Source organism: Tympanuchus pallidicinctus, unplaced genomic scaffold (genome assembly GCF_026119805.1).
Source record: "Tympanuchus pallidicinctus isolate F22 unplaced genomic scaffold, pur_lepc_1.0 scaffold10, whole genome shotgun sequence".
NCBI lineage: Eukaryota > Metazoa > Chordata > Aves > Galliformes > Phasianidae > Tympanuchus > Tympanuchus pallidicinctus.
This window is the reverse complement of record NW_026294619.1, coordinates 1,012,714-1,027,631: the sequence shown is the minus strand read 5'-3', so window position 1 is coordinate 1,027,631 and position 14,918 is coordinate 1,012,714. Positions and strand designations below refer to the sequence as shown.

At 36.8% G+C, this 14,918-nt stretch overlaps 1 protein-coding gene across 11 annotated transcripts in view; it reads left to right on the top strand.

Annotated features, from left to right (window-relative positions):
- STXBP5L (syntaxin binding protein 5L) overlaps positions 1-14,918 on the top strand; it is a 177,215-nt gene that overhangs the window by 133,116 nt on the left and 29,181 nt on the right. For 8 of the 11 annotated variants that reach the window (XM_052665999.1, XM_052666006.1, XM_052666039.1 and 5 more), the window contains one exon: positions 428-493. The exons of 1 other annotated variant lie outside the window; for it this stretch is intronic. In XM_052665999.1, the coding sequence (XP_052521959.1) occupies positions 428-493 (66 nt within the window). Of the gene's footprint in view, positions 1-427; positions 494-7,950; positions 8,002-14,918 lie in introns of all 11 variants that reach the window. 2 more of the 11 variants (XM_052666002.1, XM_052666075.1) reach the window with 1 other exon arrangement.

Below are 14,918 nucleotides of genomic sequence, written 5' to 3'. Positions count from 1 at the left end.
AAGTATTCACTCTTTTTTTTTTAATTCCTCTTCATGCCCTCCTCACCCCATTTTATGGTTTCTGCTGTGCATTGTGCAGCACATGAAAGTATAGAGCTGATTCCACATCTCTTGCTCAGGGAAGACTGATTTTTATACAAATCACAAAGATTTGAATTTTAAACTACACAAAGTACAGAGACTCTTTGTCTACTCTGAGGCACTTGGAAAACAAATCTGAGTTAACAAGAGGTGTGATTTTTGAAGTAGACCTAAATTTCTGTAGGGACAGCCTGATAACTACAGTTATTCTGAAATAGGTATTTCCCTCACTTTTCACACTGCTCCTTTCTCCACTATGGCTTTGAAGTGCAGAATATCATCGACCAAGAAAGCTGAAGCATGCCCTGTTAGATTGTAACTTAACTTTTTAACTCCATTTTTTCAGGCCTGACTGAACTCAGTGACAGTCCAGTTTCCCTGGAGCTAGAGCGTTGCAAGTCTCCCACTTCAGGTAAAGGTGATTGGCTTCTCTTCCTGCAGTCTGTATAAGACATTCATGTCGTGCATCACTGTATTCTAGTAATCCCTAAGAAGTGAAGTGTATAATCACAGATCCAAAGAGAAGAATTAACTGGAGAAGTGCTTGTTATATAGTGCAATGAAATTCAAAATCTGTTCATTTAAAGAAAAGTTATTAATATCTGGGGCATCTTGAAGTGAAGAGTATGTAAACACGGGAGCTGATGCAGTTCAGGCATATCTTATATCTCACATGAACTCAGCACTTTTGTCAGAGGATTGTCTCTGTTTTCGTAAAAGGCTTTGTATTTTAATAGAGAGTCCCTATGACTGTGTGTCAAAACACATACGTGCGTATAGAAAATTTGTTTGAAAAGAACCCTTCAGTGCCTCAGTGTTGTAATTTACAGTGGAAACATAATCTTAAACAAAAAATACTAGTTTATCAGTTGGACCCTGCCCTGGAATCCTGGCCATTTAAAAGTTTACAAATGTTTCTAATCTTGCCTGTAGTCCTGCAGAATGTGGAGTTCAGCACGTTCACATTCCTAGAGACTGGTCTGCACTGATCTCTTTTAATGTGAATTCAGTGTCTTAAACTTGGTTGCTTAGAATTGTTTTCTAGTAGTTGACTTTTAAGTGTGATAGAAAATAAGCATGTGTAGCTTTGATACATTAATTTTGTTTATGGTGTGCATATCACAGTTCTTTACCTTCTAAGTCGGTAAATATTGGTAGATACTTTTTTTTTCCTTAGTTACTGTAAACATTTCTCAGAAATGTGCCATTCAAATCCTTTATTCACATATTTTATTCTAATGGGACACAGTCACCTCTAATGTAGCACAGTATTTAGTAATTACAAAAATCTGAAGCAAAAAAAATGTTCACATGACACGTGAAGAACTAAAATAAAAACAGTTGTTTTGTAATAAAGGTACCTTTCCTTTTGTTGTTGCAACCCAATCACTGTAGACATGGGATAGCTTAGTGGTGAAACAGTATTGATAAAGCCGTAGAGGCTGACTCTTGAGGTTGCCTCAGAAACTTGTTATAAGGACCTCTTTTTTTTAAATGATGACTCAGTAAAATTAGACCATTTATTTTCTGGACCACTGGGATCCATCCTTTCAGACTTCTCTCTGGAAGCAGGGTACAAATTCTCCTTTTTACTGAAAATTAAGAGATCACTGATGTGGTAAACATATGTGCATGTGATTAGTTTTATGATGAATGAAGTCCATAGCGTCTTATGTTTTCTGCAGAAAATCAATTGATTTTTCCTTCCATGATTGATCAAAAATACCAAATTTATACAAAATTTTATTGATTTGCTCTGCAGTTAATTCTGCTTTTCAGCTCTGGAGGACATGCAGCAAGGAAAAATGTCTAACTTAAGATTGTTTCTGGTTTTAGCCTTTTGTGTTCTTCAAGCTATATTTGAATACTTAACATTTTGCAAAATTAACTGCTGCTTAAAAAAAGAAATTATTTTTACTGTGGCTGATAATAATTATTTTTTAAGTGTACATCAAGCATGGATCTTGTAGAAACCAACCTCAAAATTGTGACCACCGAGCATCTGGAAGTAGTACTACCTTGTGCTTCTGAACACATCCTCACAACCACATTTGTTTTGCACTGACTAGTATTTCTCCCATCATATGATAAAACTGGTTGATATGTGTAATAATGGATTCACTTGACAGGCTTCTTTTGCTTCCAGTCTTGCCTTTGATATCTTTAAAGTTCATGGTATGCAAACTCTGTAATTAAATTGTGCTATACTCTTAGAATCCCATGATATCTTTGTAAAACCAGCCACCGTGTATCTCTATTAAGGATAGACTTAACACTTAATCCTTCAGAAATTTAGCATAAACAGAAAGGGAAGTGGGAAATAAGTCTTATGGTTCAAGTTGCTGCCCAGTGAGATTCACACTGGGTGTATCTACATCACCAGCTGATGCGACTGATTTATTGCAATTCTCTACAGTTAGCAGGCCATATCAGTGTCAGATCTTCACTGTCAGTGCAGTTCATGCTTGCTGCTGACTTGAGTATGCATACATACGCAGATTACATACAGTTGAGGGCTAAAAGTCTGCATGACAAACACCATACTCTTGCTGGCATAGAGGGGAGCAACTTGATCCTTGGCTTCATCACAACAGGAATGATACAGGGAGCTACATTGCACTGACTCAAGCACAAAGCAATCTTCAGGAAGGATTGCTCTAGCATTCTAATTGCTGGTGTAGATACAAACAATTTTACTTCCAAGAAAGCTGTTAGTAACTTGGTCTGGTTTCAGTTCCAGCTACGCCTCTAGAACAGTGTCAATGAAGGCTTTTTCAAGAACTTAATCTCTTGCCTGCTCATCTCTTGATCTGATCCTGAACATTGCTTAGTCTACCTGGACTATCTGACCTTCTTTGTTTTCCTGAAAAACCTATGTTGCCTCTAACATCCTACTGCTTGTTGATATTTTAACCTCTAACTGAGGTTCTACAATAAGACCCAGTGTCAACTCAGTAATTCAGTTTTGTTTATTTTGCCAAGTCAAAATTAGGCATTTGTGTTCTATTGCTGATGTGCGTGTTAGAGCACTGAGCAAATGACATAATGCTGAAAATTAATCCTTATTGTATTTGCAGGGCTGTTATCTAGTTCAGAACAAATCAAACTTCTTCCATTAAGCAATACTTTAAACTTGATCAATAAAGCTGTCTTTTCAAGTATTCGACCTGTACAATTTGGGAAAGCATGGCTTTGCAGTGAAAAGTGAAAAAATTACACTTTTCAGTCTAGAACATGAAATTGACTGCATTGCCACACAGGGATAGTAGCAAGTGAGGAAATAATCAGGCTTTCATATTAAGCATGATAGAGAGAGGAAAAGAATGGTCTTTCTTATACACTGTTATCTTATTCTAATTTAATTACCATTTAAATGATATAATAATGCAGTTCCAATACTGTACAGGAAGACAAGGAGTTAATAGATCCATTTGTAAAACTCTACTTGTTTGTGAATGTCTGAGAGGTGGCCGTTTACACTGTAAGTAAATTGCATAGCAAATATAACAGTATATGTATAGGTGAACGCTTCTGAAAATAGCAAAATGAGAAACAGTAATAAAAAACTTGTCTTTAACAAGTATTTCATGGGCATGATCATGCAATACATGTCATATAATGGTATTTGATTGGCTTTAAAAAAGTCTCAGATCATATCAAGGAAAGTGGAAGTGAACTTTTTCAGGACCATCAGAATACCTTGTTCTTACTCATGCATACCATATTCTTTCGATGTAGAATGTCAAGCATTTTGATGGTCGTTTGTGATTTTCAGCTCAAAAGCTAGGGCTTTGTACTTCCTTAATTCCATGATGGATTCAGAGGGTTCAGTCTTTCCAAAATACAATTTTTAAAAACTCTCTGAGGCCTCATAAGCCCTTACAGTGTTAGTGATTATCCAGTGTTGGAGTTAATTACTATATGGTGAATTGCAAAACAGTACCCACCAGAATAAACTTAAGCTTTATTATTATCATCAAATAAAGAAGACTTATTCAGGGGCTTTTAGAAATACAGTTTTACTGTTCCTTGTTTCTTTTAGCCATTTTGTATTTCAGCATGTAGCTGAGAACACAGTGAGGTGAGCACAAGGAAATACATCTTTGAGAGGCCGTTTCACATAATTGCCCATTTCACTTTACACAATATAGACTTCTCTCAAAGATTAGAAAGAAAAAATGTAGTTGGTCCATGTCTGGGAGAGCAACTTCTGAAATGTGAGTTTTGAAACAAAAATATATTTGTGTTTATTCTTAAGAAATCACCTGTATATTGGTGGCTCATATCCAGAAGGCTGTTCTGAAAGTAATATCTCCTGTTTTCTTATGTTGGCCCCCAGCACCAGAGGCAGATGTTGGTGGCATGGCAGTAGAGGTCGAACCTCCCTGCCAATATTCTATTACATGTTGTTGCTGTGTGATACATGGCAGCAGAGGGGCAGTCTGATAGAATGGCATCTGTCATGGGAGTGTGTATGAAGCAGAGGTGTGTAATTAAATTCTTCCATGCTGAAAAAATGGCACCCATTCACTGACTCTTCCTGAACATTTATGGAGACCTAACAGTGAATGTCAACACAAGTGGAGCTGTGGGTTGTGTGTTTCAGTAATAACAACATGCTCATTGCAGGTGAAAAAGCATAGTTAATGGTGGTAACTATGTCCAAGAAGAGTATTTTATAGCTGAGAATGTGCTCAAATACTGTTATTGTGCTCTTTGTATACATGGGAGTTTCCATATAAATAAATAGAAAGCGTTGCTTTTGTAGCAAGCTACATGTGTTTAAGACTGTAGCGCTTAGAGAAGGCTGCATGAAGACTTCCACAGTTGATTTCTCTTAGCTTTGGAACAGGTTCTTAAGGCAAGATTAATGGTTCTTATGACTTCCAGGTGCTATTGTCTTGATTTATTGCACTCATGACATGAACAGATGAGGCCCACACCATGCCAACCTGTTTTCCTACAGGAAGTGCTTTCTATATAGCTTAGTTTCAAGAATAACACTTGGAAGTTTTTAATAGTCACTCCTTCTCAACTTTTGTGTAATGACAGGGTAGCTGAAGAGATTTGATTCCATTTGAAAATTGCTTGCTTGCTTGTTTTCCACAATAATACATACATTTCAAAAACATTGTGTGTGTGAAAACAGTGTAATTTTTTTTTAAACATGATTATCAGTTATCAATATAATTATGTGCCAACATAACCATTTCTACTTATTTACATTACATTAAAAAGGATATTTATTAGTTAGAAATTGTTAACGAGATCCTAGACTGAGCATAGGACACATTTTATCACTCTTTTCCAGTGTTTTTGATTGGATGGATAAATGCTTGCTTAAGATCTCAAGAAAGGATGTGTATGTCAGGGATTAGCAGTTAGATATTAGAAGGAATATTTTCACTCAGAGGGTGGTGACACACTGAACAGGTTGCCCAAGGAGGCTGTGGATGCCCCATCCCTGGAGGCATTCAAGGCCAGGCTGGATGTGGCTCTAGGCAGCCTGGTCTGGTTGATGACCCTGCACACAGCAGGGGGTTGAATCCAGATGATCACTGTGGTCCTTTTCAACACAGGCCATTCTATGATTCTATGATTCCTTCATTTCCTAATGCTGTGTCTCTCCTTTCTACTTTAACCTTCTTAATGTTCCCTTCTACAAAAGAATCCCACACCCATGCATCTCTTTTACCCATATTTTCAAGATCAGGATGCCTATACTATCCTTGTGCTCATAGCCATCAGATTTTTGCTCCCTTCCTTTCCCAGCTACAGTTCTTTCAGCATCCTGTGCCTGTTAGTTTACAGCACTCAGTCTAGTATGTCTGTTTTGTCTGGGAGCAGCTGCAGGAGCTCACAAATTGAGTCCAGGAGAATCAAAAGGTTTACTTTCTTTGTGCCTCCTGCATAAGCCTGCACACAGATAATTGGGAGCTATTTCTGCAATCTCCCAGCTCATACATGCATGACACAGTTTGAAAATAGCTTTGAAAAAAGTCTGGAAAAAAAGACAGTTTGTAAAAAAAGAATCCTGTTATACAGGCATAGCTGTAATACTGAAGTAAAAGAGCTTAAGCCACCTGTTTATTAAGCCCAAAGCTCTCTTGATGACAGCACTAATGAGGTTCCCTTAAGGTTAAATATAGTTAGGTTTTATAGTTCCAAAATATCCCAATTTAGAGTGTGGTCCCTACAACCTTCCTTAGGAATTAGAAATCCTTTTCGGAGAGGCTGCTTGGGCAAGATGTTGTCACTTCCTGAAAACAAAAGGTGATTATATTGCAAGTGCGTTTTTTTCCTGTATAGCAAGGCACTGGTTTTGTGAAGAAGTAGCCTCTGTTCTCAGTGTGAAAGTATATGACAGCTCTCCAGATGAATGGAATGCTTTTAAAAGTCTCTTTCTGAAAATTTGGTTGGCTTTTGTGTTAGTGCCTAAAATGGATACACAATCCAAACACTTGGTATCAAAATTAGAGAATTTTCACCAATGTGATATTAGGAATGTATATTTTTATGTTGGATTGATCTGAAGAGATCTCCTCACTTTGCTTTAAAGCATCCAGCTAGTGATACCCAGAAATGGATTGACATAAGGGTTGTGCTGCTTCTGTTGATATCAAAAGGTTGCTCAGGAGTCAGAAAGGCTCCTCAACTCTTTTCCGGGAGACAAACAAAAAAATCACAGGCGAGATATGATATTTTCATCTGCCAAATTGCAGGTTCTGTAGTGTATGACATTGTAAGATTCTTTCATGGGCTCTTTGACTTGAAATGGTAAACAGTTGTTCTGGGCATCCTTCTGACCTAAAAGCTTATTAAATAGAAATTATAAAGGACTTGTTCCTTACATTCATATGTCCCAGTGTTCCTATCACTATCACACTTAACTATGTAGGACTTTTTTTTTAGAAGGAGAATAATTAGCTAACAAATACTTCGTTGTTCTCTACCAGTGACAGACTCTATCAGAGGCAAAAGCCAGAAAACAATGTGAATAAAACTGCATGAAGACAAAATAAAAGAATAAAAGAAAATATTGGAAATGAAGTCTTCTGAGTAAATAATAAAAGATTTCTTAAGGCATTTTTTAAACAAATTTAATAGTTTTTGACTGCTACAAGACATGCTTCATTTCAGTTCTCTGGTGTTCATTGTTCTAAGATGTGCTCGTGTCTAAGGAAATGAAAACATTTTTGAACAGAAGCAAAATAATAGTTTTGTATTCAAAACGCAACAGATAATTAAATCTTCAGCAAGCTCAGTGCAATATTTTGATGTCTGAATAACACTACATTTTATCCTGAAGCTGCTGTATTTTGTTTCTGTTCAATGTCTTCTTTTCTGTAGTCTATAAAATATTGTGTTTTGTCTCCATTACCACTACAATATGCCCTCTATTTTTCAATTGATACCTTGAGTATGATCTCATCAGAACTCGTAATTTCATTGCGCCCTCTTAAATAAATTGGTTTCCAGATGTTTAAATATTTGTGATATGCTGTATAACCAGCATTTGCAATATCTGCCTCAGTCTCATTTGTGATTGTTTTTGTTTTTTTTTTTTATCATTCCTGTCATCTCAAGGTAAGATATTGCAGCACACAGCCAAAGCTATGTATAGCACCATTCATTTATTGAGAGTTGGAGTAATATTTGCCAGGACTTTTTTGTCTGGTTACATTTGTTTTTTCTGAATGGTGTACATGAAAATATTTAAACCATTATTCTGCTTTTATGTGCTGATTTAAAAATATATATGCTACAAACGTTCAGCATGTTAACCAGAAGGTGGCGTGTTGTTTTCCCTCGCTCCTTTTTCTTTGTTAATTATTAACAACTGCCTTTCTCCTTTTTCTGTTGTTTCAGTTAAAGGATCAAGAAAGTTAAGTCTGCCAACAGATCTTAAGACTGATCTTGGTACGGTAGGCGAAAGCCAACAGCTTTAAACTTCCTTACATTCATTGGCAAGGCATTTTACCAACTGATCCATAGATAACACAATAACCTTGGAGGCTGTGTCTGAAAAGGCTTTCTAAAAAACACCTATTAACCCATACAGTTCTGTTGGCAGCTCTCAGCATTTCGGTTGTTTAATATTCATTTATTTCATCTAGATATATTTTGCTAATTGTTGCACACCATGTGTGTAGTATTTTTTGACAAAGTGGCTCCTGAACTTTTGACACGTGAACCATTATAACTGATTGTCAGCCACATTTACCTCTGCCTATAACAGCTACTGCATGCGCTAGTCCGTTTTCTTCATTTGATGTACAGATTCTGTACCACAACAGTAATAAGGCAGTTGAACATAAATGTTTTATGGTTTTTGAGCTTTGGAGAAGTAAATCAGAAACCAGTCATTTGTGTCTCAGACCTCTCCTCGTGACTTACCTTAGTCAACAATTAAGTGCACTGTTAGTTATAATATTTTTCGCAGTTCTTTTTTAATATTTCACTGGAAATGCATTGTAAATGAAAGCAGAAATTTCACCCCAGGAAACATGAAATGAAAATTTAAGATCTTGCATAACCTTAAAAAAACATTTGGGGCAGTTTATGCCCTCTTAAATATGTATATAAGGAAAATCCTTCCTGGCGTTTGGGGTAGAATGTATGATTCATGCAAACATTTTTACAATTATTTTTCATATTCTCAGTGTCAAGGAGTCCTTTCTAGTTTTGCTCTCATGAGAAGTTTCTCATGTGAGATGACTGAAAAATGAATGTGTAGCCATGCCTTGTTACCCCGAATGTCTCTTTAGCGATAGAAACTGAAGTTGAGTCATATTCTTGCATAATGCAACTGAACTTAATTTCTGTCACTGGGAATCTTGTGCATGTATAAACCAGTGTACCACTATTCCTCAAGACAAAAGTCAGGGGAATAAATATGCCTTCAACATTATAAATGACTGAGGAACATAGAAAATTACTAATAGCTCCTGACAAAGATTAAATAAATAAAGGCTGCAAAATCATTGGGAAATTCAGTCCAGATTGTGCAGATCACAGTGTACAGATTGAATTAGTTGAAGTAATTTGCTCCATCATTAACAATGATATTTGAGCAACTGGGGTTGTAGGAAAATATTCAAAAAAATGGAGTGGAAAATTATAAAACTAATACTTCAAAAAGGTAAAAAAGAATAATGCAGGCAGCTACAGACCTTTAAAAAAAGTGGCTTTTATTATAGAAATGGATATTAATATTTTATTCTGTACAATATCTTGAGACAACTTTCACATGTCAGAGGAAATAAAATACCTTACCTACAGTTTTCTTACAATCCTACTGGATAATATTATAAGCATTGTCCAGATTATATTAAAAAACCGAAGGCATTTTTATTAAAAAAAAAAAAAAATTAGAAGGAAATAGAAAAAAACCCTGCTCAGCTCCTCACAGCTCTATTGCTTAGCATGGCATCATATGGTATAGGACATCCCTGTGGTCAGTTTGGGTCAGATGTACTGATTGTGTCCTCTCCTGTCTCCTTGTGCACCCCATTCCCTTTGGTGGCAGGGCAATACCAGAAGCTATAAAGTCTTTGACTTAGTGTAAGTACTGCCCAACAGCTAAAACGTGACATTCATCCTAAATCAAATACACAGCACCATGCCAGCTACCAGAAAGAAACTTAACTCTATCCCAACTGAAACCAAGACAAAAGTGTGAATGTTTGTATCTGTGATTTCAAAATAGTCCTGTTTCTACCATTCCTCTAATTACCTGCACTCATTATTTTTGAATAATGTTGAACAAGTTCAACTTAAATTGAAAATAAGCATAAGAAGGTCAATTTCAACATTCTGCTGATGTTGGAAAAAAAATACTCTCACAGGCCAAGAGGTATTACCAAATTTTCACCTAAGTGCTATGTTTGCTGTTTGTTTGTTGTTACTACTGCCGTTACTGGGTAATAGATTGCTAAGAATGAACCCTGTGTGTATGGGAGCTGCTGAGTCACGGCCTGAACCTCTGATCACCTGAGGCGAGCAGTGAGGCAGCCAGATGAGCGCAGGTGAAGGCAATTCACCTGTGCTGCCAGAAGGGGTGGAGCCAGGCTAGGTCCTCCTAGACCTATTTAAGAGCTGGCTACGAGTAGGGGCGGATCTCTTCTGGAGATCTGCTCTGCTGGAGTTTTGTGTGTGAGCCCAGGATAGGGGTAAGCCTTCTATTTATTCTCTTTTGTTATCATGGTCTGCTTTGCCTAACTCTCTTGTTTATTTTGTGATTGTAACATCCCAGTGTTCTTTGATTATACACCTGTGGAAGCAGCATTCAATGCATAAACTGGCAGTTACTCAGCTGAAGAAAGATTTAAAGAAAAAAAAAAAAAAGCTTATTTCTGTTCTGCTTCTTTACTACCTTAGAAGGGCAGAAGATTGCTGTAAAATATTGTAGTCATTAAAACTGCGCTGTAGATAGCTTAGTTTACAACTGGCTGGAAAACTTTATGCATTTATTTATTTATTTTCATGTAGGGAGCTAAATTTAAATTAGAGTTCCTGGAAAAGGTGATGAATAATGTCTGCATTTCATTTATTTCTCAGCGAAATGTCCTAGCTGTGCTAGTAGAGCTCTTAGGGATTATTTATCCACTGCTGGCCAGAGTCTGCACCATAATCTTAATGTTCTGGGGATAACAAGGCTGTCTGGCCTATGCTTGTACTTCAGGTACTCAAGTCACCACTTTCAAATGGTAAGATGGATTGTGCATCCATTCTATCTGCTCTGGCTTGCAGGTTTTTGTAGAGTACTGATATACATCACCTGCTCTCTGCACTGACTGCAGTTAATTGGGAAATACATTATCATCTGGCAGCTTACAGTTCTGCTCCCTTCTTAGGGGTCTGGCTTGTGTAGTGTCCTTGCTTTCACTATGCGTTGAATTAAAATAGAAAAGGTTAAATCTGTTTTGTGCGGAGGTGCTACCACTGCTGGCAATTGCTCAGGGAGTTGTTTGCAAGAATTTAAAGGAATAATGTGTGATCCTGTGAGTGACGGTGTCTTGTTAATCAGAATCAAAGTTGGCATCATAGAATGACTTGGGTTGGAAGGGACCCCAAGGATCATCAAGTTCCAACCCCCCTGCCATAGGCATGGCTATCAACCTCCAGTTCTGATTCTAGGGCAGGTTGCTCAGGGCCTCCTCCAACCTGATCTTGAACACCTCCAGGGGACAGAGCATCCACAACCTGTCTGGGCATCCTGTTCCAGCACCTCACCACCCTCTCTGCAAAGAACTTCCCCCTGACATCCAATCTAAACCTTCCCTCCTTGAGCGTTCTGAAATCTGAGGCAAACACATACACCTGCTTTTATGTGAAAGTTTTTTAACTTTGCCTCACCAGCCACTTTGGTCATCATACAATATTTTTTCTCTTAAGAAGTATTTCTGCTCATTTCCTTAAAAGACATTAAAATTTCCAGGTGATCACAGGGAGTTAAACACAAACACCAACTGAAAATGTAGGAACTCAGTATCTGCCAATTTTTATTCAATTTCTATAACAGATGGCCTCACTGTAGGAGATGGTCTCACTGTTTTTGCTGTCACCTACACTTTATTAGCCAAAGAAGAAAAGAAAATGCAAATAGAGGCAGCCGTTTTTCTTTCTTCTTTTTAAGCTGTGATCTTCAAAAGATCGATATAATTTCCTATGCTTTTTGCAGACATTTATAAGTAGTAAATGAATTCTTAACATAACTCAAAGATAATGTATCCCATTTTATACTGAAGTGAAAAACTAGACAAAGTACCAAATAAGCTCACATTTTTCAAGGATTTGAGAAATGTCTTCTGATGCAGAGACTCAAACGCTTTAATATAAGCTCAATTCATAAAACGCAATTGTAGGAGTCAGACAGGGGAGATTTGTTTTTAACTCTGTATTCTATTTTATGCGTGTACCAGGCTTGTGGGATCTGATTTTTCTTGAGATCTTGAGATTTTTCTTGAGATGCGTTATGCATATAATGCATATAATATGACAGTATCCATCATTTGTTGTCTTTGTACTTAACTCATTGAAAGTGTTGCTTTCTGGATGCTACTCATTCTATGAAACACTACCCAGATAGCATGAAGAAGGCCTCATTTTTATTTTAGGGATGAGCAGTAGGGCTACAGTATTTCCTGCTTTACCCTTTCAAGGTAGTTTACTGCAGGCATTATTGGAGTTGTAGTAGGCATTGCTTTCTAGTCACTACTTCTTATTCTGCTTCAGACAGCAGGACAAACATCATGCATTCAGTGGCAAAGCTTTGTAGCTTTTAATTTGTTTTTGCTTACTGTCTCACTGGATGAACTGGTTGATTTGTAGTGGAGCATTCTCTAGTAATATCTCTGGAGCTGTAATTTTGTTAGCAGTGTTGAAAGATATTTGTGAAAGCTCGAAATCATAAAAGTTGCTTTCCTCCTTGACCTGACGTTTTTAGAAAAAGCAATATAGACATCTAGCTTTAACAATGCTTTGTTTGAATTACTTAGCAGTATACACTGAGAATTATATGTGTTTTTACATGCAAAGGAACTTATGGACTGTCCGGCATATGTTTTTTTCCAGAATTGCAGTGTAATTTCTGTTTGCTTTTTGGTCTGAAAATACTAGCTAATTTGAGAGATCATCTTAATTCTGCTTATAGTTAGAATCATGCATAAGAATGTTTGTGAAGGACTTCTACGCCATCACCATCACCTGCTCAAAGCAGGTCTGTTTAGACAAGCTAGGTCAGGGCTGTGTCTAACAGTGTCTTGAATGCCTCCAAGTACAGAGGTTCTGTAAGCTCTTCCAGCATTTGACCACTCATGCAGGGGAAAAAAATTTTCCTAATACGTGACCAGAATTTCCTGTGCTCCATATTGTGTCTTATGACTGTACATGTCTCGGAGGAGTTTGGCTCCATCTTCTCTGTGTGCTCAGATCAGGTAGTTGCAGACAGCTCTAAGATTTCCTTTGAGTCATCTACACTTAAGACTGGGGAAAAAAAACATATATATATATATATATATATATATATATATATATATATATATATATTAAAAAATATATATAGCTATATAGTTCTCAGCTTCTCCTCTTATAGCATGCGTGCCAAGTTCCTTACCAGTTTGGTGGACCTCTGCTAAAATCACTCCTTTATGTCAATATATTTCTTGTAGTAGGGAGATCAAAACTTTTTACAGTACTTGAGAAACAGCCTGACAAATGCCAGGTAGAGGGGAAGGACTAAGATTACATCCCTTGAGCTGTTGGCTGTGCTCTCACTGATACAGTCAAGGATGTGGTTTGCCCTTTTTTTGCTGCATGTTTGATCCCTGTTAAGATGGAAAAACTTAATGAATCAGACTAACAGCTTCTACTTTTACAGAAAAGGTTGAATGTACGACAGCACCAGTTTCTTCCTAATTTAAATAAGAGAAAGTGTATGGCCAACCACTTTTAAAAGAGAACCTGTGTTAACTGATACATTAGTAGTCTACCTGTTCATATAACTTTAAGGGGGGGGAAAAAAAAAAAAATAAGCCAATCAGCAGGTTAACTCTGTCAGCTATTACAGCATAATTGGCTTGTGCTTTGTGGTTTGCAGAAAGTGGCTGTGTGCTGACTTTAAATGCTTCCAGATTTAAACATACATATATAATGAACTTTGAAAACTTTAGAGAAAAAATTTCACCACAAATAATTATGAATAACAGATGCATTACTTGTTAATAATGTGGCAAAGTGAAACACAATCTCCTTCAGTTTTTTTCAGAGCTAGTTGTGCAATTACATATAGAACTTCGTGTGTGCAAGTTAAGGCTGAAGTCAACAAAAAGTTCTGAGGATTAAATAACTTTGCAGACATTTTGGTATTTTGAGGTAAAAATTGTATCTGAAGGAGGTCTGTAATGTTTCTTTGCATGGATAAACAGAACTGAGTTTGTTGATACTCTGTCTTCTGTGGTTTCAATAATTAGTTAAGAAAGCCAGCTTTGAAGCAGCACTACAAATAAGCACAGTGGTGCTAACTCAGTTATTTCAAACATTCTTACCTCTAGTTGAAAAGAAAGATAATTTTTGAAAATCTGGAGGAGACAAGACTATGAAAATCAACAAGACATAACTATTCTGGAGAATCTGGTTAGGAGAGGCTACAACCAAATTTTTTTTTTTGTAATTCTTACAATGTATGTATTCTTTTCAAATGGAAATGCGGAGTTTTGTTTAGAAGGCCTGCAGTTTATTCCTATCATGTTTAAGTTGAAAAAAAAGTATTTCCAGCCCTACTTCTTTGAAAACATTTCATTTTCAGAAATGAAATGAAAACATTTCATTTTCAGAAACCGATACAGAGAATTGAGTTAAAAATGGATTTTTCTGTCTTGAAAATGCAGGTGCAGTGCTCTTAGTAGAGGATGCTCAGGTGTTGGTATCCTGGGTGGTCACACGGTTCATCCACTCTACTTGTATGTTTCAATGTTGTCTTCTGTGCAACTCTGGATGAATGTTTTTTGATTGTTTCAGAATAAAATCAGTTTTCCTGTCTGTGTTTTCCTGTGTTGTTGCACAAAACATAACAATTTCTGTTATGTCATTGCTTAGTTACACAGAGTGCCATATACTCTTTGAGACAGTAGTGTAATGTTTTGTGATCACTAGAAATTCAGCAGAAGAATCTGAGGAATAGAGTTAGATCCAAGTAGTTCAAAATTTTCACAGTTTTCAAGGATTTTTAGATTTGAATTGCTGGGTTTGGTTACTGAGGTAAGTTAATGTGTAGGTGATGTTATGCCAAACGGTAATATATTCTCAGCATTCCTCATTTGGATATTGTTCATTTT